The sequence below is a fragment of the Gasterosteus aculeatus genome, chromosome 15 (assembly GCF_964276395.1).
Source record: "Gasterosteus aculeatus chromosome 15, fGasAcu3.hap1.1, whole genome shotgun sequence".
In the NCBI taxonomy this organism is placed as follows: domain Eukaryota; kingdom Metazoa; phylum Chordata; class Actinopteri; order Perciformes; family Gasterosteidae; genus Gasterosteus; species Gasterosteus aculeatus.
In genome coordinates, this window is record NC_135703.1 from 14,416,220 (window position 1) to 14,441,581 (window position 25,362).

Genomic DNA, 25,362 nt, shown 5'->3' on the forward strand with positions numbered 1-25,362 from the left:
GAAATGTCCCACTATGATTTAACACACAATTGGACGTGGTCTTGGGCATTTACATTGGTTTCGTTAGTGAGATGCTTATTTTTCAGTTGATTTGGGGTTCAAGAGGTTTATAATGCGTACGTGTGTTTGTCAATAGGTGAATTTAAACTAATAAATTAGGAATTTGCGCTTTCCGGATACAAATAAACTATTGAGCTGAAGGTGGCGGTAGTGCGCTGCAACCTCGCATCTCTGCCGCCACTTTCTAAGAAAGAAAAAAAGGGCCAGCGTGGGTAAGAAGAAGAAGAAGAACCACGTGATTCGCGCTAACTGGATTCCAAGATGGCGGTGGTAGTGCGGAGTCTGCAAGACCAGCTCGAAAAAGCAAAAGAAAGCCTGAAAAATGTGGACGATCATATTCGTAAATTGACGGGACGTGACCCTAACGAGTCAAGGTAAAAAAACATCTATGTCTTTATATGATAAGCTGACCAGACTTCTTCCATTCAAGTGACTAACGCTAGCTAGAATTGCTAGCACTAGTCGGTTAGCTACTTAGCAAACATCACCATTTCGGCACGTAGTTTTGCGCGTGAGGTACTTACAGGCGGTCGCCAAAGCAAGGTCCAAACGGCTGACATTCGCCACACTAAGCTAGTAAAAGCAATCCGGGATGAACACCTGCTATTCATTTCGCAGTGGAAGTACGCCGACTGTGCAAGGCCGCGCAGGCGCAGTTTGGGTGTCGCCCCAGTTGGCCGTTACCGCTTTCGTTACTTCAAACAGATGTTTCTGCTTCTAGACTTCCCCTGACGTGATTTTCTTTGTGTGTTTGCAGGCCGGGTCAGAACCGTCGGCTCGGCGGCCCCATGGCAGGCCCGGGTGGAGGTAGAGGCAGGGGATTGAACCTGCTCAGGTAAGCTTTCACTGTCGTCATCGCTCTCAAGCAAACTCATTTGAATTAGAAAAACCACTTGGGAAATTTGGTCCATCTCTTCTCCGATCTTTAAGGCACAATTTTGATTTGGGCTAATTAATAACCTGTCAATTTAACTGAAAACTTGTTTATATTTTAATTGTGTGCACTCAATATTCAGACTGTAAACTGAACACGCCTTTTTAATATATTACTTTTAACTGCACAAAAATGAATGATCAATGAAATGGACTCATCAGCCAACAGTTGAAACTGAACATCCTAACTCATGAATGTATGATGCAGGGGAGGAAATTGACATATTTAGGGGGCAATTTTAGCCCCCACTGACTGAAAACCAGGGGCATTTTATAAGAAATTGGGAGCATTTTTTAAAACTTGTGAAATAATATTGAACCTTTCTGTTAAAAATAATAAATATACTTATTTGGGATTTGTGTATATGAAATGAAAACAAAACACAACTGACTCATTCCATTAGATTCCATTTCACTCCCCTTAATTAAGTCAGCAGAAGTATTTGCCGTGTTAGTTTACTTTGTTGTCGGCAAGTTCGAGTGTCTTCCTCCACCCCAAGCTACTCTATCTTCCATTTTGTGATGGTCGATGGGTGCGTGGATTTTTTCTTTTGAATCAGACTGACGGAGGCTGGATTTGCTCTTGCTTTGGAAGAAGCGCTCCTTTTTCCCCCCTTTAAGAACGTTTGATTCTTCCCGCATAAGTAACATCAGTCAAGGCGAGAATCAAAAGCATTCTATGGCAACTGGACCGGGTCATAAAGGCTAAAGTTTTTGACAAGTTAACTAAACAATCTGCTGTATACGTGAACTTGTTTTTGTTTGTGAAACTATGACTTGGAAAATAAGGTCTTCTTAGTGGCTGGAAAGTCTCAGTGAGTTGATTGTTTCAAAGTTGCTGGTTGCATCTAACCGCCGCGTGTTTGTCCGTCGCAGGCGCAGTCTCTCAGACATGGGAAGCGGCGGCCCCCCTGCCAAGCAGAGGGACATTGAAGGAGCTCTGCTGAGGTGAGATTCAAAATCATGCTAACAACTCTGCACACCATCTCACAATGATCCAATGACTAAATAAATCAAACCTGCTGAAAGGAGCAGGCAAGTTAAGTAGAATAGTAAAATAAATCAATTTCCACTCAATTAACAATCAAATTTATCCAGTTCAAATCATTTCATTCTGACAGAGCTCCAAACGGTCCGAGGTGGTTTTTATGTGCCACTGGGTTCAGAATCAAATTACCTGGATTCTGTTTGTCCTGACCGATGTCATCCACAGCTGACAGCTCGCTACATTGAGGCAGAAGATGTGGCGTCCGAGTGTCTTATCTTTGTTTTCCTGCAGGTTGGCGGGGGACCAGAGGGCCAGGAGAGACGCGCGGCAGGACAGCGACGCTGACGATGATGACGACGACAAAAAGGTTTGGAATAAGGATTTAATCGCTTCTGTTCAGTTTAACAACATTAGTTGTTTTTCGGACTGAACAAACGGGTTTCCTGCCCGTCGTGTTTTCTTTCAGCCGGCGTTGCAATCGTCCGTGGTAGCTACCTCCAAGGAGAGAACACGCAGGGACCTCATCCAAGATCAAACCATGGATGAGCGGGGCAAACAGAGGTAGGCCGGCACCAGCTGAAAGCCGCCATGACCCTCGGTGGGGGAGGGAAGCCAGCGGCGCCTGACTCAAAGCGGGCCATGTTCGTCGTCGTACATCTGAAAGTTGGCCGTCGTGTGTGTGATGGCGGGTTTGTGCTCTTGTTCAGGAACCGGCGTATGTTCGGCCTGCTGATGGGGACCCTGCAAAAGTTCAAACAAGAGTCCCACGTCTCCACAGAGAAGGTGAGGAAGCGCCGTCCGTTCACTGGTGATGTGTTGGCCGTTGAGGTCGGCAGTAGAGGTCAATTTACAGACGTCCTGAACTGCACAAAGATACAAATATGCTCCTTAAATATTTTCATATAATTATGTTTTTATTGACTGTGCTGGTCGTTTTTCACTGAGACCAGTCTGCAAAACCCTTTGGTTTGACTGTCATTGCTCTTTATATTGTATATATTCATATCGTGTCGATTCGGTTCACAATAGCATAGTTACAATGCCGTGGGAACTGGTGGCCGAGTGTCCGTCAAGTCGCTGCTGCGGTGTTCAATCTTCCGCTTGACCTCATCCCGTCTCTGCATCTTCTGTCCCCCCTGCAGCAAAAGCGTCGTACGGAGATCGAGCAGAAGCTCGAGGTTCAGGCTGAGGCTGAGAAAAAGAAGGCCGAGAGTGATAAGAGAGAGCTGTTTGAAGAGCGGAGAGCCAAACAGACTGAGCTGAAACTGCTGGAACAGAAAGTGGAATTAGCTCAGCTGGTAAGAAAGAGCAACGGGTTGGAAAATGACAGCATATAAATCATGAGATCTAAAGTTTTATTTAACCTTCTCTTTCCTCCATTGTCAGCAAGAGGAGTGGAACAGCCACAACAATCATCTGGTGAAATTCATTCGTACAAAGACCAAGCCTCACATCTTTTTTGTACCTGGAAAAATTTGTTCCGCCACACAAAAACTCCTCGATGACTCCACCAAGAAACTAAATGGTCAGTGGGGTTCTTTTATCCAGAGGCACTTTGTCCATGCGTTGTTTGTACTGACGGAATGTGTGTGTCGCTTTGTGGCTTGTGCGGTTCTTTTTGTCCACAGCCGTGTTTGACGAGAGGCGTGAGGCTTTTACCGAACATCTCAGCAAGATGGAGGCCCGCCCCCGCAGGCAACCAAACCGCGACCAGGACGGACACATGGCAGCGTCAGGGATGGACCACTCGGCGGAGGGTAAGCCCACGGGTCAGGTAGTCAAGGGGACAGGTAACAAGGGGCATGTAGAGATGGAGGACGAGGAAGACGAGGAGGATGAGGAGGACAGGGAAAAGAAGGGAGACAGAAAGGTGACAGCGGAGGACAACAAAGGGGAGGAAGTGTTGAAGAAGGACGAGGTGGAGATGGTGGAGTTAATTGAGGAGGAAGAGGAGGAGGAGGATGAGAAGAAAGTAGGGGAGGAGGGGATTAAAGACGTAGAGGTCATGGGGCAGAAGGAGGAAAGCTCAGGGTCAGAGGAGATGGAGGTGGGGGGTGGGCCAGAGCAGGTGGACAGGAGGGAGGGAAAGGAGGAAGAAACAGTTAGTGAGCAGGGGCCCACTGACCTCCAAAGTGAGAAGCGCCAGGACGCCCAGTCCTCTGAAGCAGCCGCAGCAAACCCGGGCCGCCAGCCCCAGCTCGGCCACACCGCGGGGGAGCCGGCAGTAAAGCCCTCCGAGAACACGGCGTCCGCTCCAACCCCAGAGCCCCAGGCGGCCCCCCCGCAGCCGGGGCAGGATGTCATCCCTGGCCCCGAGGTCCAAAACAGGGCACCAGAGAAGCGGGTTGTGGAGGAGAAACAAGGGGACGAGGCTCCCCAAAAACTGCCCGGTTCCCAGGAGGCACTCGGCGCCCCCCCGGCGCCCTCTAAGGGGGAGGACAGTGGGAGAGGGAGGCAGAAGGAAAAGGAGCCAAAGAAGAGTCGCGGCCACAGCAAAAGCTCGTCGTCTTCCTCCTCCGGCTCCTCCTCCAGCTCAGGCTCCTCATCGTCCTCTGGGTCAAGCTCCTCCAGCTCGTCCTCGTCCTCGTCCTCATCGTCCAGCAGCCGAAGTCGCAGCCGAGACGGCAGCAAGCGCAAGAGGAGGCCGTCTGACAAGGCCCGGGATCGGAAAAAAGGAGAGGAGAAGGGTAACCGCAAGCGAGGAGGCAGGGACTCGAAGGGGCCCAAGGAGAAGGAGAAGAAGAAGAAGAAGAAGAGTGAGGAAGGAAGGCCCCGGTCGTCCCGTAGCGATAGGGAGCATAAAGAGAGAGACAGGAAGGACAAGAGGCGCTGAACGGGTGGAAAATACGCTATAACGTTTTTAATTGAGCATTTTCCCTTAAAATGTCACAAAGGCCTTTTTGAGGTTTTAACATGATTAATTATTTTCTCAGTTTAGGGATTTACAAGTTGATGTCAAAAAGGAACTGAGAACCATGGATATCTTGTTTTTAGAATCAAACAGGTGCGACAGACAAAATTATTCGAGACTTCCTTTAGTTGTCATTTTTGTCTTCGTTCCGACATCTGAGTTATGAAAAGCTCTTTGTGGCGAAGATCGTTGAATGTTAAGTTTCATCTTATTCGTGACGCCACAGGCTCGTGCAACGCGTCTCATCGCACTAGTCGCTGTAACTTTAACTTGCACTAGTGATTTCAAGTTGACATGACGATGCTGTTCAGCCTGTTTCCACCCTTTTGATCAATGTCAAGACGTGTATCTTCACCACGTGGGCCTGTGTGTGTGATTTAGCCCAAAAGCTGTTTTTTGAAAATGTTTTTTCCATTTTTTTTGTACCGTCAAATTTGCTTCAATTAAAAGGTGAAATATACGTTGTGTGTGTGCATTTTATATTTTCAGACATTGGGTCTGCAACGGTTTTCAGTATCACCTGAATTGGATTCATTGTTGCAGGGATTGGACCAATAATTGCCAAAATAAATCTCCCCGAAGTCTAAGCTGCCCTCCTTTAACATTCCAATTATCCAAGACAAGTAGTGATCTTGTAATGGTTTAAGTCTTGAGTTCCCAGATGTGCGGAGCCTGGTTGGCTGTGCGGTCTAACTCGTCCCAGACTCTCGACTGGGTCATTTTGAAATACAAATACTAGTTCCACTAAGTGCAAACCGGATGAGACGGCGTGTTGCTGTGGTAAAAGTAGGGTTGCAAAATTCCGGGAATATTCAAAGTTGGAAACTTTACACAGAATTAACTGCACATTTTGGGGTAATTTTACTGTATTTACGTTGTCATAAGCCGACATGCATGCAAACATTTCTAATAGTTGCGGGGCTAATGTAATTTATAAAACTATCTTTAAAGACCGTTAAAGGTTTTTTTGAGATACCTTCACCCGTAAAAATATCAAGTCAGACCGCTATCGTACTGTACCTCCACTCACAGTAGCCATGCCAGCTTACAATTGATACATTGAGCTTTTCTCCAACGATGAGCTGTCAGTTTGTTGACTAGCAGCTTGTTTGTCTCATCAATAATATAAACTTACCTGAGTCGATGTCCTTGTGCTTAAATGATAGTGATAAGGTGCCCAACTCGCGCTTTTGATGGACCCTGAAAGCTGTGATTAATTGAGGTGATGGTGCACTTTTGTGTGGGCATACGTACATCCTACACTACTGTATACAAATAAACGTATTAAAAGGAACATGGCTTCGGTTTGCCAAGGAATTAATATGCTCCGTAATGACAGACGTTCAAAAACGTTTTAATACATTTAATTTGTAATGCACTTTATATTTAAGAAAATCCCAAAGTGCTACGTTTTATGTTTACATTTAGGTTTCTGGCAGACGAGGTTCCCCACCAGCTGCATCCAGGCTCCAGCTGAGCTATGCTGCATAGTCGTGTTCTACATTTAAGTTCTCTGTTATATGCTTTTGCAAAAAACTTTTTTCTAAATTCCCGAGCAAAGATTCCTATGCAAACTTTCCAGAAACCTTCTGGAAATTTACCAGAACCTCTTGCCCCTTTGCAACGCTAGGTAAATGTATGCCTTAGGGTTTGAGTAATTCAGCAGCAAAGCACCTTCTGCTTTCAGAACTAAGCTTAATCCTGACATCACATTTACTTAGACTGTTCTTAACATGGTCAATTTCACAATTATTCAAATGGGGTGTTGGATCAATGATGAGGGCCTCATAAGTAGTCTGTTTTAGTTTAATAGAAAAACACTTGCATCCACAAACCCCAGAACTCAATTTACAAATACTGATCATCTCATGCTTTGGTCGTTGTCCTGTAACATCAGCGGAGATCCAAACGACTTGGTACGACGAGATAACCCCGGTCTTTGAGCGATACTCTCAACGTAGTTCGCATCCTCGTGGTTGGAAAGTTCTCCGCTGCTTTAGGAGTCTCCATATGTTTCACTGAGAGGATGCCACACATTCCTCCTGTACGTCTGAACATTTCACTCCGGCTGGTCCACCAGGTCATTCTGCTCAAAGTACCTGCAGGAAGGAAAAAGTAATGGATCGTGCATGCAGCGCATCGGTTTTATCTATAGCGACAACAAAAAAATATATATCTACTCTTGTTATCTACACAAGATCATACTCTTTGCCAGTGGTTTAGTACATTATGTAAAAAGAACAATAAGTTCTTTTGGAATAGTAATGGAATCTTAAGTAAAGAGGTCAAATGAGACACCAGAGTTTACATTTTGTACTACCATGCCGTTTGTAAGTGTTCACAGTGGTAGTTACCTGGCAACAAGACAGATGAGGAGGTTGAGGGCAGGCAGATTCTCGTCCCCTTGACTCTCCTGTGGAATCAAAAAGAACAGTCCCGGCTGTGAATGGCGCACATTTTTTAAAAAGTACAGTGATGGTTCTTCTACCGGAATACAACTTTTTTGGATTCATGGTATGTGGCACGAGCTGCGAGAAACAATGAAGCCAAAGCAGCCACCGATAGTTTGACGCACAAACGGGGTCGTACCAGTGTGCTGCGGAGCTGAGCACATCTCCTGGCCAGCTGTCGGATGGAGGAGTGGGCTTCGGGCAGCAGAGGCTTCTCCAGGCAGGCCAACAGGGCGTACAGCCAGCGACCCTGAGACCAGCGAACCGGTGCATATCGCACGTGAGGAGTCGGCAAAACAATTTGAAAAACAAAACAAAACGAGGAGCAACTCAACAACGTGAACTCACCAACTGCGGCGCAAACTCGTGTTCCTCAAACCAGCCAATCAGGACTTCCATCACCATCAGCACTGTGGACTGACGACACGCAGAGAGAGGCGAGGCGAGGGGAGGGCGTAATCAAGACACTTGAACTGATTTGAGATAGTGAGCTACGTGGGTGAAGAGGAGGAGGCTGCTCACCTGGTTCAGTCTGCTGACAATGGTGAGGAAGGGCGGGAAGCCCACCTGAGCAGACACGCGGTTTATTAGCATATATACAGCATACCTGAAAAATTAGGTTCAATCGTAAATCCCAATAGTTCATCCAACCTTGCGGTAGTCCAGCGCCGCCTCTGGTTCACCATCTGTATTGCAGGAGCCCAGATAGACCGTCTCCCCTAAACAGAACCTCTTCCAGCCCTCCTCATCCGTGAGCTTTGGCTGTGGGACACACACACACACACACACACGCATACAAATGTGAAGTTATAACAAATACAGGTGTTTCCAGTGATCACCATAGACATATGCTCTCGAGGTGACGCCTCCAACGTGAAGGGGATCGGTTGACGCTAATGAACTTGCCATCTCCTCACCATCAGCACATTGTCATCCAGAGTGTGGTTGCTCCAGTGATTCCGGTTCTTTGTGATGCTCTGAATGCAAAAGACAGAACCCACAAATAATTGGATTGTTGAAAGGGATTCTTATGTTGCGTGAAAAGAGGGTATTCAATTACCCTGCCAATCGGCACCGTTACAACACACATTTAAAAACAGGTAAACGTTGCGTTGGGGTTTTGGTTGTTTAAAATGTACACATGGTATTTTTCAATTGTGTGTACTAAAGTAAATAAAGTACTCGAAAGTGTCTTATGGGTTGAAGTTTACCTGCCGGACATCTGAGAAGTTACCGACTTGATGCTGCTGCCAGCTGAGGCTGGGCGAGAACCCCTCTGGAGCCGCATGGCAGCCCGCCACCTTCACACACGAGACACCTCATGGAGGAATGGAACACACAGGCTATCCCATCCACCCCGACATCCACCCCAACATCCTCTCATCCACCCAAACATCCCCCCATCCCCCCATCCACCCCAACATCCTCTCATCCACCCCAACATCCGCCCCATCCATCCCAACATCCTTCCATCCACCCCAACATCCTCCGTGCATCCCTTGAAACTTCATACTTTTAATTAACAGTGTGGCTACTAAAACAATAGTGATTGGATTTGTAGATTAAAAAAAAAGATTTAAAGGAGATGATTCATTCTGATAGAGTTACTCAAATAAACAGCATCAAAATGAAAGAGGACCATGAAGACATGCAACTTCTTGCACTGTAACCGCCCCCCCTTTGTGTGAGCATTTACTCACAGAGGCATTAATTGTTTGCTTCTTCTTCAGTTTCTTGGGGTCGATGTGAGCAACCACCACCTCCGGGCACAGAGACGCCTCCAGCCTGCCGGAGAGCACATCAAACTCACATAACACCGTCTTCATACAATTACGCACTCACATCAAAAATAAACACTTTCAATCGGAGGAGAGTTGAGTGCGCGTGGAAGCATTCAATATAAACATACAACATGTTTTGTGGCTGTCGCAGTACAGTTATATCATTGGGTTCAATGAGGTCAACGTTAGTTATTGAGGGGAACTCACTGGACCTGTCGCAGGTACTCTCGGGGGTTTCTCGGCGGTCCGTTCGGGTCCAGGTCCTCTGAAGCGGCTCCGAACTCAACGGGCAGCAGCCTCGGCATTAACTCCTCCACGTCCGACTTCATGTTGAAAACAAGCGAAAGCCGACTTCTCTCAAGACATGTGGGCTCGAATGTTGTTGCGTATCAAACACTTGTGCCAGTCTCCCAAACTAGGAAGCCATCTTGATTGGGAGCGCGCAGTGATGACGTCGAATCCCTGCGCGCTGTGCTGGTTGTTATGGTGATGTAGTTAGGCTGAAGTCCACAAAGGGTCCACGACTTAGCCTGACAAAAGATAATAATAATCAGCCGCTATGTTCTTTTAAATGTATTCCACGGTGAGATGTCCATTGTGGAAGCTCGTCTGTGATGTTGAACCCAAATAGAAGTTAAAATTTGAAAAATGTACAAAACCTTTGAACAGTGTCCAGATAATGCTGCATTGCCAAACAGCTCTGAACAGTTAATGATTATCCTCACTAGCATTATTTCTTATCTCGTCTCTCTCATTCACCATTGAGTCTTCATGACAGCAGCAGCTTAGAGTCAATGTCCACTTGCCAGCACAGCTGGCCGCAGTTCTTTCGGAGTTAGCATGGACATTTCCTATTAACACACTCCTCTTAAAACAACAACAATGGCTTTTTCACAGACATGCACGATTCTGTGGGGTACATGCATAGTTTTAGTGATTTTACCTCACTTCAGTCTGGGATTGTTGTCTGACTACAAGATCTGTGGAGATACTGAGTGTGAAAGTAAGTTTTTAAATATTATATTGTAGTTCGTAACACAGTTTATATGTAATTGAGTCTGTATTTTCTGTATTTATGATGATAATCTACAAGTTTGTTTGTGTGTGTGTGTGTATATTTTAATGTTGTAATCTTGTGTGTGTGAAGGCCTGTTGAGCAGAGCACAGGCCACCAGGGACCACCAAGGCAAAGACTGTCGGTTCCTGAGCTTCAGACGAGGGGAAACCATTTTTGTTTACCAAAAACTGACCGGAAAGAGAGAAGACCTCTGGGCAGGCAGCGTGAGTCTGAGCTCCATATCTTGTCTTAAACAGTCCCTTGTGTGAGGTTCTACATTGAACAGATTGGACATGATTATAATACAGATGATTCTCAGCACTGATTGGCCAGTCTTGGTATCATAATGATGAAAAAATGAATGAATATGCCGACCCAGTATCACTATTTACCAGATTTAAAGGGTAAATTATTTTCCTAAAATAATAAACCACTTTTTTTTCAAACCTTAGTGACCCGTGAATTACTCAAAATTCCTGTTACTGCACTGAGTGACTTAAGGCAAGGCAGAGACAAGAATCAATGTGAATCTACCTTTTAATGTTTCAAACAAATGTCCACTTAAATGAAATCATAGCCGAGGAACCTTAGACGAGGAAGGAAACTTTTTAAGAAAATGCCTTGAATGTACTTCATCTTCATTTTTTGTCCGTTTTTCGTGTCCTCTCCTGTTGATAGCCGCGTGCTGCTTCCCTCCATTTGTCCACAATACTGCTGTTGGCTTAAAAACTGCTTTCTTTTGCTTTCAGATTAACAAACAGTTTGGCTATTTCCCAAAGGAAGCGGTGCAAGAGGAGCAGGTCTACGCTACTTCGGAGAAAATAGTGGAAACTCAGGTAAATAGGCTTTGATTTCAATAGCTCTTCAGATTGTGGTCTCATCAAATCATTCCCTTTCATGAAGACAGAAGCGTGTGGTTGATAATGAATTTAAAACATATGTTATACTGTGATGTGTTACCGTCTTAAAGCCCAAGTAAATACTAACGTTGAACCTGTTCTTCCTCCTCATATCCTCTCTTGATTCAGAAATCCGATTTCTTTTGCATCGATGAATTTGGTTACTTCATTGACTCCAGTCATTTGGACGATGATGCTGATGATGATCAGAAAAACCAGGTGTCTGAAACCACCCAAACATCTCCATTTCCCCGTGCCACAAGCACTGAGAGTCCCTCGACATCCGAAGAGGCCTCCACAGGATCTCCAGTTTCGGCAGTGTCCACCCCTGCAGAAGAGGATGAAGGCAAAAGTGCTGACGACGCAGCTTCTCGGAGTGACGAGGGTGCGCGAGAGACTCCGGCGGCTCTGAGGGAACAAGGTGGGTCTGCCCCCTCTTCTTCCTGGCTCGGTTCCTCAGTGACAGGATGGTTAGGTCTGGCTGAGGAGGACGAAGGAGGGAAGAAAGAGGAGAAAACGGAGAACCGGGCCAAAGCTTCTGCCGTGACAGAACGGCTGGGGTTGGGGGGAGACCCGAAACCGGATGACGTCTTGAAAAGTAGAGGAGCAAACACAGAAAATGGAGATTTTTTCACAGCAACCATGACTGGGTGGCTCGGCTATGGAGGAGAGACAAAAACAGCAGAAAAAGAGCAAGATGACAAAAGAGAAGATGACAAAGAACCAGCAGAGAGATTCAGGAGTAGGAGGATGTCTCTGGATCTAGATGGAAGCCAATTGCACGAAGAGGAGAAGAAAGAGACCGGGACACTGGATTGGCTGGGAAGCAGACTGTCAAACACGCTGAGGTTCGGCCTGACACCTGAAAGAGAGGCCAAAGAGACGGACCAGGAGGAGGAGGAACAGCTGGCTCCTGGTTCTTGGTTGGATATGGGGATCAAGGACATTTTAGGCTTCGGAGAAGACAAGAAGGAAGTTGATGAGAGGGCAGGAAGTAGTTTTAAGGAGACAGAGGAGAACAAAACCTTTGAGCCTCTGACAGACTCAGAGAACTTGGATGTCAGTCAATCTCAAGGTGCACTGACAGGGGAAGTAGGGACAGAAACTAGTAATGAATCAAAGGTGGAAGAAACTGCACCAGACCAGAATGTCGCATCAGAGATCCAAGTCCATGCTGAAAACAACGACCTTGGTTCTTCAGACAGCACCAAGGAAAGTGTCTCCACTGAAGATGCAGCAACCAAGGTCGACCTTCATGATGTTCCTCCTCAGACCGATTTAGAGAAACCTTCCCAGACTGAGGGTGGATTGTCTTTAATGTTCAACAGCAGTAAGGAGAAAAAGGATGACGATGTTTCAGATAATCGCAAGAATGATAAATCTACAGAAATGGAGGGTAAAGCTCATCAGATGTCCAAACCAATAGGAAACCAGGCAGAGGGTAATAACAGAGAGGCAGTCGGAGACGAGAGCAAAACTGCAAGTGGCAATGATCAGGATTTACATACACAATCTGGCACCAACATTGGGTCTGACTCCAGTTCTGTGGTTTTGAATTTAAACTCCGAGGGGCAATCTGTAGACGAGCATGAGGACAAAACAGGGGACGGGGTGGAAGAAGGGGCAGACAATCCAAATCAGACTGATTACGTAGATGAATCCATCGATGAGATTAAAATCGGTACGGGTAGCCATGAAGGTGAAGGGAATGGAGCAGAGACAAGTGTCCTTCATCAAGAAATTCCGACGGCTGATGACCAAGCAGAACAAAGTGATGGCAGAGGGGCGAGCGGTGGGAAGACTCGGCCTTCGTTGTCGTCGGGCGCAGTTGAGGAGAGACATGAAGCAGTCTCCAATGAGGATGAACCGCTACTTGCTCACAGCGTTGGAAACAAGGACGATAGTTCAGATTCTCTAGCTGTGATTGATAGTCCAGGCGCGGAGACACTTCAGGGTGAGACGGGAGAGGAGGGTGAGACTAGAGCGACAACACAGAAAGAGAACACGAGTGCAGTTCAGGAGTCCGTTTCCCCACAATTGCAACAGCGATCCACTCAAAGTGTTGGTGAGGAACACAAGTTAGAGAAAACTATTCCAGAAACTCAGAGAGATAGCGGCAGTATTAACCTCCAGAGTGAGACAACAGAGTCAGAGAAATACAGTTGGAATGAAAGTGGTCTCGAGTCAGCTATATTCTCTCGAAATGAGACTCAGACTGAGGAAGTGAGGTCAAAGGAAGAGGAAAAGGAGGAAAGTGAAGAGTTGAAGGGAGAGGAGAGACAGATGGAAGTGAAAGAAATAAAGGAAGACGAGAAAGGGAAGGAAAGGCAGAAGATACAAGAAGAGGAGAAACAGGAGGAAGTCGAAGAGACAAAGGAAGAAATGAAACAAGAAGAAGGGAAGAAGCTAAAGGAAGAGGAGAAACAGGAGGAAGTCGAAGAGACAAAGGAAGAGATGAAACAAGAAGAAGGGAAGAAGCTAAAGGAAGAGGAGAAACAAGAAGAAGGGAAGACGATAAAGGAAGAGGAGAAACAAGAAGAAGGGAAGACAATAAAGGAAGAGGAGAAACAGGAGGAAGTCGAAGAGACAAAGGAAGAGGAGAAACAAGAAGAAGGGAAGAAGATAAAGGAAGAGGAGAAACAGGAGAAGGTAAAGGAGATAAAGGAAGCGAAGAAAGAAGAGGAAGGAAAGAAGATAATGGAAGAGGAGAAACAGGAGAAGGCAAAGGAGATAAAGGAAGTGAAGAAAGAAGAGGAGGAAAAGGAGATAAAGGAAGCGAAGAAACAAGAGGAAGGGAAGAAGGTAAAAGACGAGGACAAACAGGAGGAAGTCAAGAAGATAAAGGAAGCGAAGAAACAGGAAGAGGAAAAGGTGATAAAGGAAGCGAAGAAACAAGAGGAAGGAAAGATGATAATGGAAGAGGAGAAACAGGAGGAAGAAAAGGAGATAAAGGAAGAGGATAAACAGGAGGAAAGCGAGGAGACAGAGGAAGAGAAGAAACAAGTGGAAGGGAAGATTATAAAGGAAGAGGAGAAACAGACAGGGACGGAGCACTTAAAGGAAGAGAAAAATCATTCAAATGGAGAGGAAGAGAAGCAGCGGGAGGTGTCAAAGAGAGAGGAGGAACAGGGTGACGTTAAGGAGTTAAACCAAGAGGGGAAGCAGCAGGAGACAGAAGAGTTCAAAGAGGAAAGGGAGGTAGAAGAATTGGAAGATCAGGCGCGAGAAAAAGAAAAGGTCATGGCCGAAATAAAAGAGGAAAAGGTCGAGGAGAAGGAGAACACGGAGCATTTGAGGCGGAACAAAGAGGAAGAGGGGATCCTTGAACGTTCAAAAGAGCTTTGCTCTGAAACTAGCAAAGAGGGATTTGTGCAGGACAGAGATGAAAATGATTTTGCTAGCACAAACCACAACTCAATAAAGGAAGGGAGAGTGGCGACAGCACAGCAAAATCTAGTAGCCGACACTGATCAAACATTAGCAGACAGGCTAGGAGACGGTCAGCCAGTACCAGTTGAAGGTGTGGAGAAGGATGAGGATGTAATAAAGGTGGAGAAAGAAAAGGACGAGAATAAAGATGATGGTGCCATGGAAGATCAGGGGAAGAACAATGATTTGCGACATTCAGGTGAGAGTACTAAATCACTTTCACTTGGCCACACAACTCAGAACACAGAAGATGATCAGCGACTTTCCAGTGAGGCCCACAACACCAAGCTTGAATTCACTGAAACCGTCAGCATCGGGGTTTCAGCTGAGAAGAAAACCGAGCAAGTGCACTCTGATCATATGATAGTAACAGAGATGCACACTGACAGGGAGGAGACCGCTAGTCATGGCGAGTCCAGGACAGACGTGGTGGAAGAGGTTCCTGTTTTGTCCGCTGTGATGTCTGAAGAAACCTTTCCGTCCGACGGTCACAATGTAGGGACGTCAAGAGAGCCTCCGAGCGCAGGAGCGTTCGGCCTTTTCAAAAGCACCGTTAGCTTTTTCAGATCCTCCGTCGCCAATACTGAGGGACCTAACGAGTCCGCACCAAGTTTGGGTTCTAACACAGGCCCAAACAATGAACAAGCACCTCCCCCTCCTGAACAGGAAGTGGATACAACCCACAGTTCAAATCAGGTTTACGTACAAGATTTGCACTCTGACTCTCCCGTCACCGCGTCACTGCCGCGGCCTTCTCCCCCCCTTGGGGAGGCCCGGCGATCCCCTCCGTCCCCAACGCAGATCCATTCTCACCCTGTGGAAAGCCCCCTCCAGACCAAAACCCCCACCAGACACAACAAGAGCCTCCTAGGCCACATGAGCGCAGACGAGGCGACCATCCTGACGGAGCTCTTTGGCCGACACAAGCTGCAGTTTTTGGACTACGCTTTAGGGAGCGCGGTAACCGAGGCCAATCAGCCCGATGGCGATGACTCCATATTGCTGGATATAGAGAGGCTCCTGGGTCATTACAGAGAGGCACTGGTGGCTCCCAGCATGGGGTTGGCGGACGCACCGCGGGAGGACAAGGAAAAGACCAGAACGCTCATCGCGCTTCAGAAGCTAGAAACGATGCTGGCAAGAGTAAGGGAGACTTTCAGCACAGGTGAATCAGACGTCAGCAGCAGTTTTTTTATGGCCTCAAAGATATTGTTTCAGGTAGTTTGATGTTGGAATTCAAGTATGGGTTTGACTCAAAATCATCTCAATCAGAGTGCATGTGTGTTCCCTGTTAAATGCAGCCGGGCCCAACTCGGTCAGGGAATCGTACCCAACTCACGGCAAGACACCCGCTGAGGACGTCCCCCCTGGGAGCCTGGAGAGGAACGCTCCAAGGGATGAATGGATCGGGGAGGATGAAGCCAAAGATGGAAGACTGGGTGGAAGCACAGCAAAACAGGGGCTGACTGAGGATGAACGAAGAGTGGAGGAGGAAGAAAGAAGGGAAAGAGAGAGACGGCGCCCGGAGGCCCTTCCTCACATTCAGCCAGCATCACCACACCCACCTGAAGGTATGGATGACTTATTCAAGAAATATTCAAATATATTAAGCAATGAGATATAAAAGGCCTCCTCATCATTCCCTCGATATGGCATACAGAACATTTTTTTAAATGGAACTTTATTCTTATACATTAATACAAACAGTTTAAAGCTTTTGGTTGAATTTGAATAATATACCATTGTGAAAATATGTTTTTGAATCTAATTCCAGGGGTAATTAGACAGATTCTGGAATTTGCTCATCAGATCGGCAAAGACTTGACAAGTTACATGCACGCAGCGAGGGAGCTCCTTATATGGCTTATTTCACAGGTAACAATTATTTACAGATTCAAACCCATGGAGACCGGATGTAGGTTTAAATATCAATGATGTAAGTACAAAACGTTTGTCATGTGACCAACTACACAACAACACATGCGTGTTTCAGAGGGGGAGTTCGGTCATCCACAAGACCTAAAAAAGGACGTAAAAAAACCTAGTCTAGTTGATTAAATGAAACGTGTTCTGTCATTGCCCCCCCCACCTCACGGCATTGTTTATGTGACCCAAGTTCAGAGGCGTTTTGTTTGTCTGAAATTTTCCCTGGCCCAGTTTAACCAGGTTTAGTCAGGTAACTTCAAACTAGACACTATGCATGTCTACATTTTGATTATTATGGACAGGGCTCTGGAATTGACACTGAATTTAACAAACGTTCAGAGGTCCTTATAGCATGGTCAGCATACTGTGTGGTCTGGTCCTTTAAGAACACCAAACGTGTGTCAAGTCGATCTGACTCCCCCTCTGGACACTCAGTCGGCTACGTCATCATGACTCAAATTCCCGAGTGCCGGTGGGTCTGTTACACACCATGAGCCAGCTGGAAACCCACTTTCTCTTCAGGCAAACCGTTTGACACGACTAATAAAGAGTTAAAAATGGACGAAAATGAGGCCGGCTCGGTGAGTACATTGTGAAACCTTTGCTGACGGGTCGAATCTTCACCTATGTCCTACTTGGACCCGCTTGTTATTTCTATTATTCTGCACCCGAAACAAAACGCATGTGACACGTCGGTGTAAACAGCGCGATTGCATTTATGCACGTTTGAAATGACGGTGTTATTTATTTGGATATATAGTTAGAGATGGAAAGTGTTCCATTAAGGGTCACAGAGCCCTGTGTGAAGGGACACCTGTTTCTCTCGGTGTCACTTTGAAAGTGTTCCGACGTGCCAGTGTGGCATTCTGCAATTGGTGACGTTGCGAGTGAACCATCTACAAAGGCGGGGGTGCGAAAATATCCATATGACCCTATGAGTGCTAACATCAATATATATGTATTTGAAAATTCAAAAAACGTATTCTAATAGTTTTTATATCGTGTCCTGGAGTAAAAAACACCCAAAGGGATCTAAATGAGGAGTTTGTAGAGAGAATACACCCACCCACCCCTCCTACAATGTGGCGTGTTCCACTCTTGAGCTCGGTGTTGTGAATAGGATGTGAAATCGCCGCCAGCCCGGTTGACGGCTTCGATTTGTGTGCCTAATGTCAGGCTTTAAATGCCAACTTTCACCAAAAGCATAAGCTAATGAGATATTTGGGAAATGGCGGAACACACAGAAAGCGACCCGTCGGTCAACACAGCAGTCGACTTTCAGGCGACGGCGGAGGCTTACTACAGCATCGCAGTGGAGAAAGTGAAGGATGTACGTTGTATCTGGCAGGTTTCGTTAGCATTTCCGATCTGACATAATGTAACGGCTCGTCCATTATTGCGAAATAACGTTACATTTGATTTATTTGATGTTTGACTGTAAGTGTGTCGGACCGGCGCCGTTAACCAGCTGTCAATACAACGTTCAGGCGTGTTTGTGTACTTGTCCACAGAGTTAGCTATTAACAGTTAGCTAACGTTAGCTTGTTAATTAATGGTAACATTACTATATCTGAACAGGGGCTTTCCTCTTTTTTAAAAATCATGCAGCTAAGATGTTTGTTTTTATATTGCGGGTAAAGTACTAACTCATCTTACTCCTTTTTATATAACAGCTGTGTAGGAAAGTTTCTAGGCGAAATAGTCGTGGCTAGTCGTTGAACTAGTAAGGCTCTACATACATTAGACAATTGTGAGAATATTAAAGCTACTTGGAAATGAAATGAGGCTCGTTTATGGGAGACACTCTACTTGCAGAAGCATCAGCTGTTTTGTGAGGCTGCAAGGAACCATCTGTAACGTTTCATTTCATTCACCGCAGTTGATTTGAACTAACAGTTGGTTTGCAGAAATGAGAAGTGCACAGTAAATTTTCCATTGCGTCAATGTAGAGTAGACCAAACCAAATAGACTGAAACCAGCTCCTAAAACAAACAGATCTCTCCTCTTCATTCAGGTTGTGTCGTCACTGCCTGATGACATCAGACCTGGGCCGGACCTGTACGGGTTGTCATGGGAACCGGTCATCGTCTCCAGTCTGGTGGGGCTGGTGACCATGCTGTTATTTACCTGTAGATGTTATAGTTCTGTAAGTACACAGCTATGTATGTTACACGCATCAACATCACAGATTGTACATGCAGTATAGTCATTTGGGATGATATTGTTGCTTTAAACATAGACACAAAGAGACCACACTTTATGGTCAGCAAATCTTTGAACAAATATAATCCCTTAATTACGCGGTTCAATGTTGATTTTTATTTTTTTTATTTCATCCCAGGTCAAAAGCAGAATGTATCGAAGTAAGTTCTCACTACTTATTCTTTAATATAACATATTTTTAGACCCTGTTGGTACCAGGACCAACAAAACCTCACTAATCCCTGTCAACCCAACCTCTCTCATGCCACTGTTTATTAACCGTTTATTAACCCATCAAGAAGAAATATGTTAGAAGATCATTTCAGTATCTTTACAGGCTCTGTATTCCCTTCTTTTCAGGTAAAGAGCGGAGGATGGCGGAGCAGGTGACACAGCTGCTGGATGAGAAGTGTAAAGTCCTTGAGGATCTCAGCAAATGTCAGCAAGAGGTTGGTACTGGTGCCATTGCTGATTGAATACTGACTGTTGGCAGAGCCTTTGTGACACAACACAGGGTGTTTCCAACTGAGGCAAAATTACTATATCTTTTTATTCCCATGGCCTGAAAATGGTCTGAATGAGAGGATGTCGAGTCTCTCGCATGTGGTGATCAAAAAACAGAAACTCTCCCATCGCAAAGCTATTGAGGACAGTTCTAAATATGAGTTTAAATCCTGATGTTGTCATGTTAGCAAGAGTCTTGCCGGTCAGATTTATTTCCTCATTATGTTTTATTTGTAGTACGATGGCCTTGAGAGCACGCTGAAGGAGAATGGTGTCTTGGCCCAAACTCAAAAGACAGAACATCTGGAGGTAAGTTTATTGTTATTAATGAGGGACATTTTTATTTAGACATTTAGTTTAGTTCTTCCATACTTTGTTCAAAAGTAGAATCATTATTAACGACACCCTTGTCATCCTGCTTAAAACATCTCTTCTCAAAACGACCTGTTTGAGGTTTTAATGGTTATGAGCCTTGGTGTCGTTGTAGTGTACAGTGGGTTTTTAGAGGTTTGCTTGTTGAAAACAGCAGCCTGCGGTGGTCATAAACAAAGCTATGAACTGCTGGCAGCGAGTGACAATGAAATAGAACTTAAACAGCTTTGGACCAAAGCGCTTGAGACACTGTCTCAGTAATTTGATTTCTTGCTCCTCCAGGTCAAAGCCAGACAGCTGGGTCATGCTAAAAGAGAGCTGGATCGGGATGTGGAACAACTGAAGAAACAACTGGACCAGCAGAGAGAACAAAGGATAGAGCAGGAAAGGAAGGTGGGAGCCCACGTACCAGGACCAACAATTCCAGCTGTGGAATTGTCTGACATGTGACACATGTGATATTAGGATATGGTTGGTAATCCATTGCATTAGTGCGATATTCACATATATAAAACTTTGTTATCCTTCCAGATAGCTTTGCTTGAAGAGACCATTAAAACCAGTGAAGAAGAAAGCAGAGACCTCCTGTCACAGGACGAGCAGGTACCATTACCGCACCCTTCTTCCCTGTCCTCTTCTCTCTCGTGCTTCACCTTTCCCTTGAAAATAAGCCGCCGCTTGTTTCTCCCTAGGCACAAACCACACTGAAAGTGTACAGCATGAACAGCGATAGACTACAGGGGAACCTGGGAACAGCTGGAGAGGAGAGCGCACTGCTGCAGGAGAGCAATGCTCAGGTAGGACGCCGTACACCTCCAACAACAGCAACATCCCATGTGAGGCGGGATGCACGGTTCAATTGAAAGTACTTCTCAGCCAGTTTCTTTCATTCAGCCAATCCACACTCATTATTTTCTAATTGACCCCCCCATCCCCCGTGTTGATTGGCCTGTTTCTCCGTGCAGTTGAGGCAGCAGGTGGAGGGATGGGCGGAGAGGGTGAGTGAGTTGGAGGCCGAGATGAGCAGGTGTGAGGTGGCCCACGGTGCTATGCTGCAGGACGTGGCCACCAAAGACGAGCGCATAATGGTACGTTGGCTCTATTGTTACACTGTGTTGTGGCTTGTTGTGTTGTACCTTGACATCTCCATTAACAACCTTGCGTTATATAATGGGAATCTGGAGAAATAGCACAACAGAAGGCTGGTGTGATTGATCAAGGCCAAATACGTGTGTGCGCTTCCAGTCGTTGACCGATCGGCTGCTGGGGATGAAGGGTTGGGATTCCGATCTGGAGGAGGAGGAAGCTGAGGCAGGGGGCCAGAAGGAGAACTCCAATGGTAGAGCAGAGGCAAACGGAAAAGCGGAAGTTAAGGACACACAGGGCCATCTGCAGAAAGTCCAGAAACTCATCTACGCTGCGAAGGTATTGTTATTTTACGGACAAAAAAGCTCACCATGTTTATGAAAAGATCATGCAACCACCTCGATCTCTTCAAAAACATTGTGGGCCTTTTTTCTCATTTCTGTACACTCGCACACTGACTGATACGTTGCGCGTATTTGAATGCAGCTGAATGCGGACCTCAAAGCAGTAGATGAAGACAAAGACCGACTGTTTGCTAAACTGAGCGATGAAGTCAAAGCAAAAGAAGAACTTCAAGGTGAGTCAGCAGTACGTTTTTGTGCTGTCGTTACTTCTGATATCAACGCCGACAGGTCACGGATGTAGTGTTTTTGGATCTGTGTGACACTGCGTGTGTGTGTGTGTGTGTGCTTTTGGGTTCCCCTCTAGAGAGCATCAGGGAGATGAACAATGACAAGTTATCCCTGCAGTCAGACTCTGAGCAGTACCAAGATCAGGTAGCTTCCCCAGAACGTATTTGTGTGATATTCTCCTCTATTGTTGATCTACATTCATTTGCTTTTTGATTCATTGCTCTCCTTCAGGTCCAAAGATTACAACAGAAACTCCAGATCATGACAGAAATGTACCAGGAGAATGAGCTCAAGCTACACAGGTATAGACCCAACGTGGGGAAGTTAAGAGAGCAGATGCGAGCTGTAGCAGCTGTTCGGGACGTTGATGGAACTTGTGCATTTCTCAGGCTGCTGACCGTGGAGGAGAAGGAGCGCCTGCAGAAAGAGGAGAAGTTAAATAAAGCGGACAAGAACATTGCGTTAGCCATGGAAGAGCTGAGCAACTACAGGTGGCACCCCCCCCCCCCCCACACACACACACACACACACACACACAAGCAGGAAACACACATGGGGGCTCACCTCTACATCACGTTTTTCTTCAGACAACGTGCGGGAGAGATGGAGGAGGAGCTGGAGAAAACCAAGCAGTCTTACCAGACTCAAATATCAGCACATGAAAAGAAGGCTCACAATAACTGGGTTTGTAAAATGACATGAAGTATTCTTCATTTTGCTGCATTCAAATGACTTCTCTTAACGTTGTGCACTTGACTGCATCTGTGTGCATGTACTTATGTGATCATGGCTTGATGTTTCCAGCTGGCAGCCCGGGCAGCAGACCGAGACCTGGCCGACATCCGGAGAGAGAACAGCCTCTACAGACAGAAGTAAGCAGGCAGTAACAAGCGCTTTAATGTCATCCGCTGTTTTTATACACCATATACATTACACAACAGAGTCTATGAAATGTTTCTCATTTGCTCATATGACTTAAGTTGTGTTTGTTTGCAGGCTGACCGACACACAGTTTAAGCTCGACGCCCTCGACAAAGATCCCTACGCCTTGGACAGCTTAGCCAGGCCGCTGCCTTTCAGAGGTCAGCACACACACACACACACACACACACACACACGCATGTGAACCGAACCATCCATTATCGTACTTCATATTCACCCGATCCCACCCTGAAAGCACAAGGCTACGGATTTGCACTAACCAAACTTCCCTTGGCCCTCTCAGCTGAAAGGTCCCCATACGGTCCATCTCCTCTGGGTCGACCTGCATCTGAAACCAGAGCTTTTTTATCGCCTCCCACATTAATGGACGGCCCACCTGCTAGACTGTCTCCGAGAGGTACACACACATGTATATATATATATATATTAACACAGCTGCACACTGAACCAGTCCAGATCAGACCAGTAAACGCTCTGTGCATGTTGGAGAGGTCCAGCTGGCTGTAGCATGATCAGCTGTGTGCACTAGCATGGTCCATGTGTTAGCACGCTGTTCGCGCTCTGAAAAGTGAATGGCAGAAAGATATGTCTTTAAATCCCATCATTTCATTCTGATCGACATGACAGTTCATCTTTGTGTCCAACTTACAATCATACACCCATTCCGGTCTAATAGTCTGACATTTTGTCCTTGGCCGATTGGTTCTGCTTCTTCCCTCCCACTCTTTGTCTAGGAGAGCTGGAGCGGAGCGGAGGCCCTCACTCAGACAGCGGCTCGATCTCTCCCACGTGGGAGAGGGATCGCAGGGGCCCCCCGCCAGGCCCCCCCGGGCCCCTTGGACCACCAGGTGTGTGTGTGTGAGAAAGAGGGAGAGAAGACAAGAAATAAATAGAGTAAAGCCAGCGGGGTTTCCAGGCTGTAATACAAGACAGGCACAACCTGACCAGCCAGTGAATACATCAAGGATTATGATTGATTTCACTGTCAGGGGGGGGTCGCTCTGTCATCCACCTTCCGTTATGGTCATTATTACATTATTTATGTAGGTCCTGTTTGTTTTGAAGGCATAGTGGTATTAAGTCTGCACACAGCTCTAGGAACCAAAACCCAGCGCTGACACTGTGAGTGCTGCAGCAGTCCGCGCTCATGACATCCATTCAAAGGGTTAAGGTCAATAGTGGCACCTGTGCCAAGTCGTTTAGTGCGCATGTGCATGCTAAATGCATGTGTGACGCTGCATGTGGGCTGTGTGTTCAATGCGCTTTGAACTTTAGACAAATGTCAAATCAGTTATATTTGAAACTATTAAAGTGTTTATTTAAACAACTGCACAGTTGTTTAACTTGTTCACAGCTTTGGAATTGGAGAGCTGCTAATGTATATGCTTAAATATCACCCCATGTGTCCGTCTCTTAGGCTACATGTTCCCAGAATCAGGAGGTCCGATGTACAGGAGACCTCCTCTGGGACCATTTTATCATCCCAGGGGTCTCGTCCCGGTACCCCCCCACCCTGCAGACATTGCGGGTGAGTCCCCCGTGATCTGTACAGCATCCCGTTGTTCCTTCAGTGTTTCCATCTCATTCTTTGGAGCGTATGTAGCTGAACAAATGGAAACCTGCATTAACCATCTCGGTGATGGTTGCTCATTGTCTCCTTTCCTCTCAATGCAGATGGCTCCTACAGAGACGGGCCTGGCGATCCTGAACTCACAGAGGTGTGTGTGTGTGTGTGTGTGTGTGTGTGTGTGTGTGGGTGTCGGTGTCGCCTCGTGCCTTTTGTAACGTTGATGTTTTCTGTCCACAGTCTGGTCCTGGGGATCGAAGGACTCCCCCTGAAGCCGATCCAAGGATCGGGGGGGCACCGCCACCCGGCCACCCAATGGGTCCCGTGGGCGGCCCCTTTCCTCGTAGAGGCCCCTATGGCCCGCCGCCTCCTGACTTCTACCCAACCAGGGGACCTGCGGGCCCTCCCATGATGCCGAGTAAGCAGTCCCGGCCGTCTGCGCCACCTGTTGCTGCCACGTTATGTCGGAATGCCGTTGGTTAACCTGCCGCTCTCTTCCTGTTTCCTCTTTTCTCCAGTGTGGGCCCCTCCACCCCCAGGAATGATTTTCCCTCCTCGTTTCCCTCCCGGTGGGCCCAATGCCCCTCGCCCTTACTACGCTCCCCCCATGCGCCCCCCTCTGCTCGACGGACACCCACAACCCTCGATGGGTCCGCTCCCTCCCCAGCAGGCCGTCCCCTCCCTGCCGCACAGCCAGTCGGCAGAGGAGCACCTGCCCCCGCCCGAGGACGTCATCTGAGCCTTTGAGCAACGACGTGACGGTCCGAGGGACGGTCAGTCCGGTCGCCCCCGTTGTCGTTTCCCACGGTTCTGTTTAGCGTGACAGCAACGGCCCGGGGAGGGGGGGTTATTTAGTGAAGGGGCGTCAGCTCTTAGGAAACCATCAGCCTTCACAGCCCGTCTGCTTCCTCTCTTCGCCCGTATCATCATCCGACCTGTGAAGTAGTTCCTGTTGCTGTGTCACATGGTCAGCGGCAGGATCACGGCAGCTGTGTGTGTGTTTGTTTGTGTTTGTGTGAGAGTGAGTGAACCAGAGACGGTTGACAATGCCAGAAAGACTTTTAAACATTTAGACATTTAAAAAAATAATAATAAAACTAGCTATTTAGCATCTCTGGGTTTTGACCAAGATTGGATTCCTCAGAGGTAAAACAAGCAAGTTTCTTAAGATTGGATTAAATTGCATAACTGGATCTCCCCGGCTTCCCAGTGGGATTTGTAGGATTCAGCCCCCATCAACAGAGCTGTGGTTCCAGACAGCAGCAAACAGGACTTGATTACGGAGGAAACGAGAGGCTCCTGGTAGCCGGTGACTCACGTTGGAAGGATGTCACCATTGTGAATTTTGTAAAAAGTGATTATTGACAGATTAATAAAGACTTGAAAGACAGATTGAAAAGGTGTTGAATTTAGTGATTTGTTAGCGTGTTTCTAGTGTTGTATTTACCACATGCAACAGCATTGTTTAAATATGGACTATATATAATTCCAATTTATTGCAAATTTTATCTATTGTAACCTTAATTGCACAGCACAATGCATATACACAACGCCACCTAACTCATTACCTTAACTTTTAACTGATAACTATACATTAAATAAACATAAATAAATGCCATGTTT

At 46.5% G+C, this 25,362-nt stretch overlaps 3 protein-coding genes across 6 annotated transcripts; 2 read left to right on the plus strand and 1 right to left on the minus strand.

The window, feature by feature from the left end:
- The first annotated feature begins 270 nt into the window (after positions 1-270).
- pnn (pinin, desmosome associated protein) lies at positions 271-5,352 on the plus strand. Its single transcript, XM_040199196.2, has 9 exons — positions 271-434; positions 818-895; positions 1,870-1,941; positions 2,273-2,348; positions 2,448-2,542; positions 2,689-2,764; positions 3,124-3,279; positions 3,368-3,506; positions 3,610-5,352. Exons 1-9 carry the CDS (start codon positions 322-324, stop codon positions 4,812-4,814), a joined length of 2,010 nt encoding a protein of 669 aa, XP_040055130.2. The 5' UTR covers positions 271-321; the 3' UTR covers positions 4,815-5,352.
- Positions 5,353-6,680: 1,328 nt separating this feature from the next.
- gemin2 (gem (nuclear organelle) associated protein 2) lies at positions 6,681-9,653 on the minus strand. Its single transcript, XM_040199200.2, has 10 exons — positions 9,331-9,653; positions 9,043-9,127; positions 8,554-8,643; positions 8,260-8,319; positions 7,994-8,104; positions 7,865-7,909; positions 7,691-7,759; positions 7,482-7,592; positions 7,247-7,305; positions 6,681-6,991 (listed from the first exon to the last, which is right to left on the minus strand). The coding sequence occupies exons 1-10, from the start codon at positions 9,450-9,452 to the stop codon at positions 6,952-6,954; spliced, it is 792 nt and encodes a 263-aa protein (XP_040055134.2). The 5' UTR covers positions 9,453-9,653; the 3' UTR covers positions 6,681-6,951.
- On the plus strand, positions 9,597-25,138 carry mia2 (MIA SH3 domain ER export factor 2). 4 transcript variants are annotated; one of them, XM_078089041.1, is made up of 28 exons: positions 9,597-10,126; positions 10,271-10,404; positions 10,930-11,016; positions 11,209-15,673; positions 15,810-16,079; positions 16,283-16,383; positions 18,449-18,580; positions 18,776-18,797; positions 18,997-19,085; positions 19,378-19,449; positions 19,795-19,905; positions 20,044-20,115; positions 20,205-20,309; positions 20,478-20,600; positions 20,758-20,937; positions 21,085-21,175; positions 21,307-21,374; positions 21,462-21,532; positions 21,620-21,721; positions 21,818-21,914; positions 22,035-22,102; positions 22,227-22,312; positions 22,456-22,569; positions 22,907-23,020; positions 23,590-23,700; positions 23,847-23,890; positions 23,980-24,157; positions 24,258-25,138. In XM_078089041.1, exons 1-28 carry the CDS (start codon positions 10,006-10,008, stop codon positions 24,476-24,478), a joined length of 7,449 nt encoding a protein of 2,482 aa, XP_077945167.1. In that variant the 5' UTR covers positions 9,597-10,005; the 3' UTR covers positions 24,479-25,138. The 4 variants fall into 4 exon arrangements, with proteins under 4 accessions (XP_077945167.1, XP_077945168.1, XP_077945169.1 ...); XM_040199195.2 differs by having other exon boundaries at positions 9,607-10,126; positions 11,209-11,500; XM_078089042.1 differs by lacking the exon at positions 22,907-23,020.
- Positions 25,139-25,362: the final 224 nt, after the last annotated feature.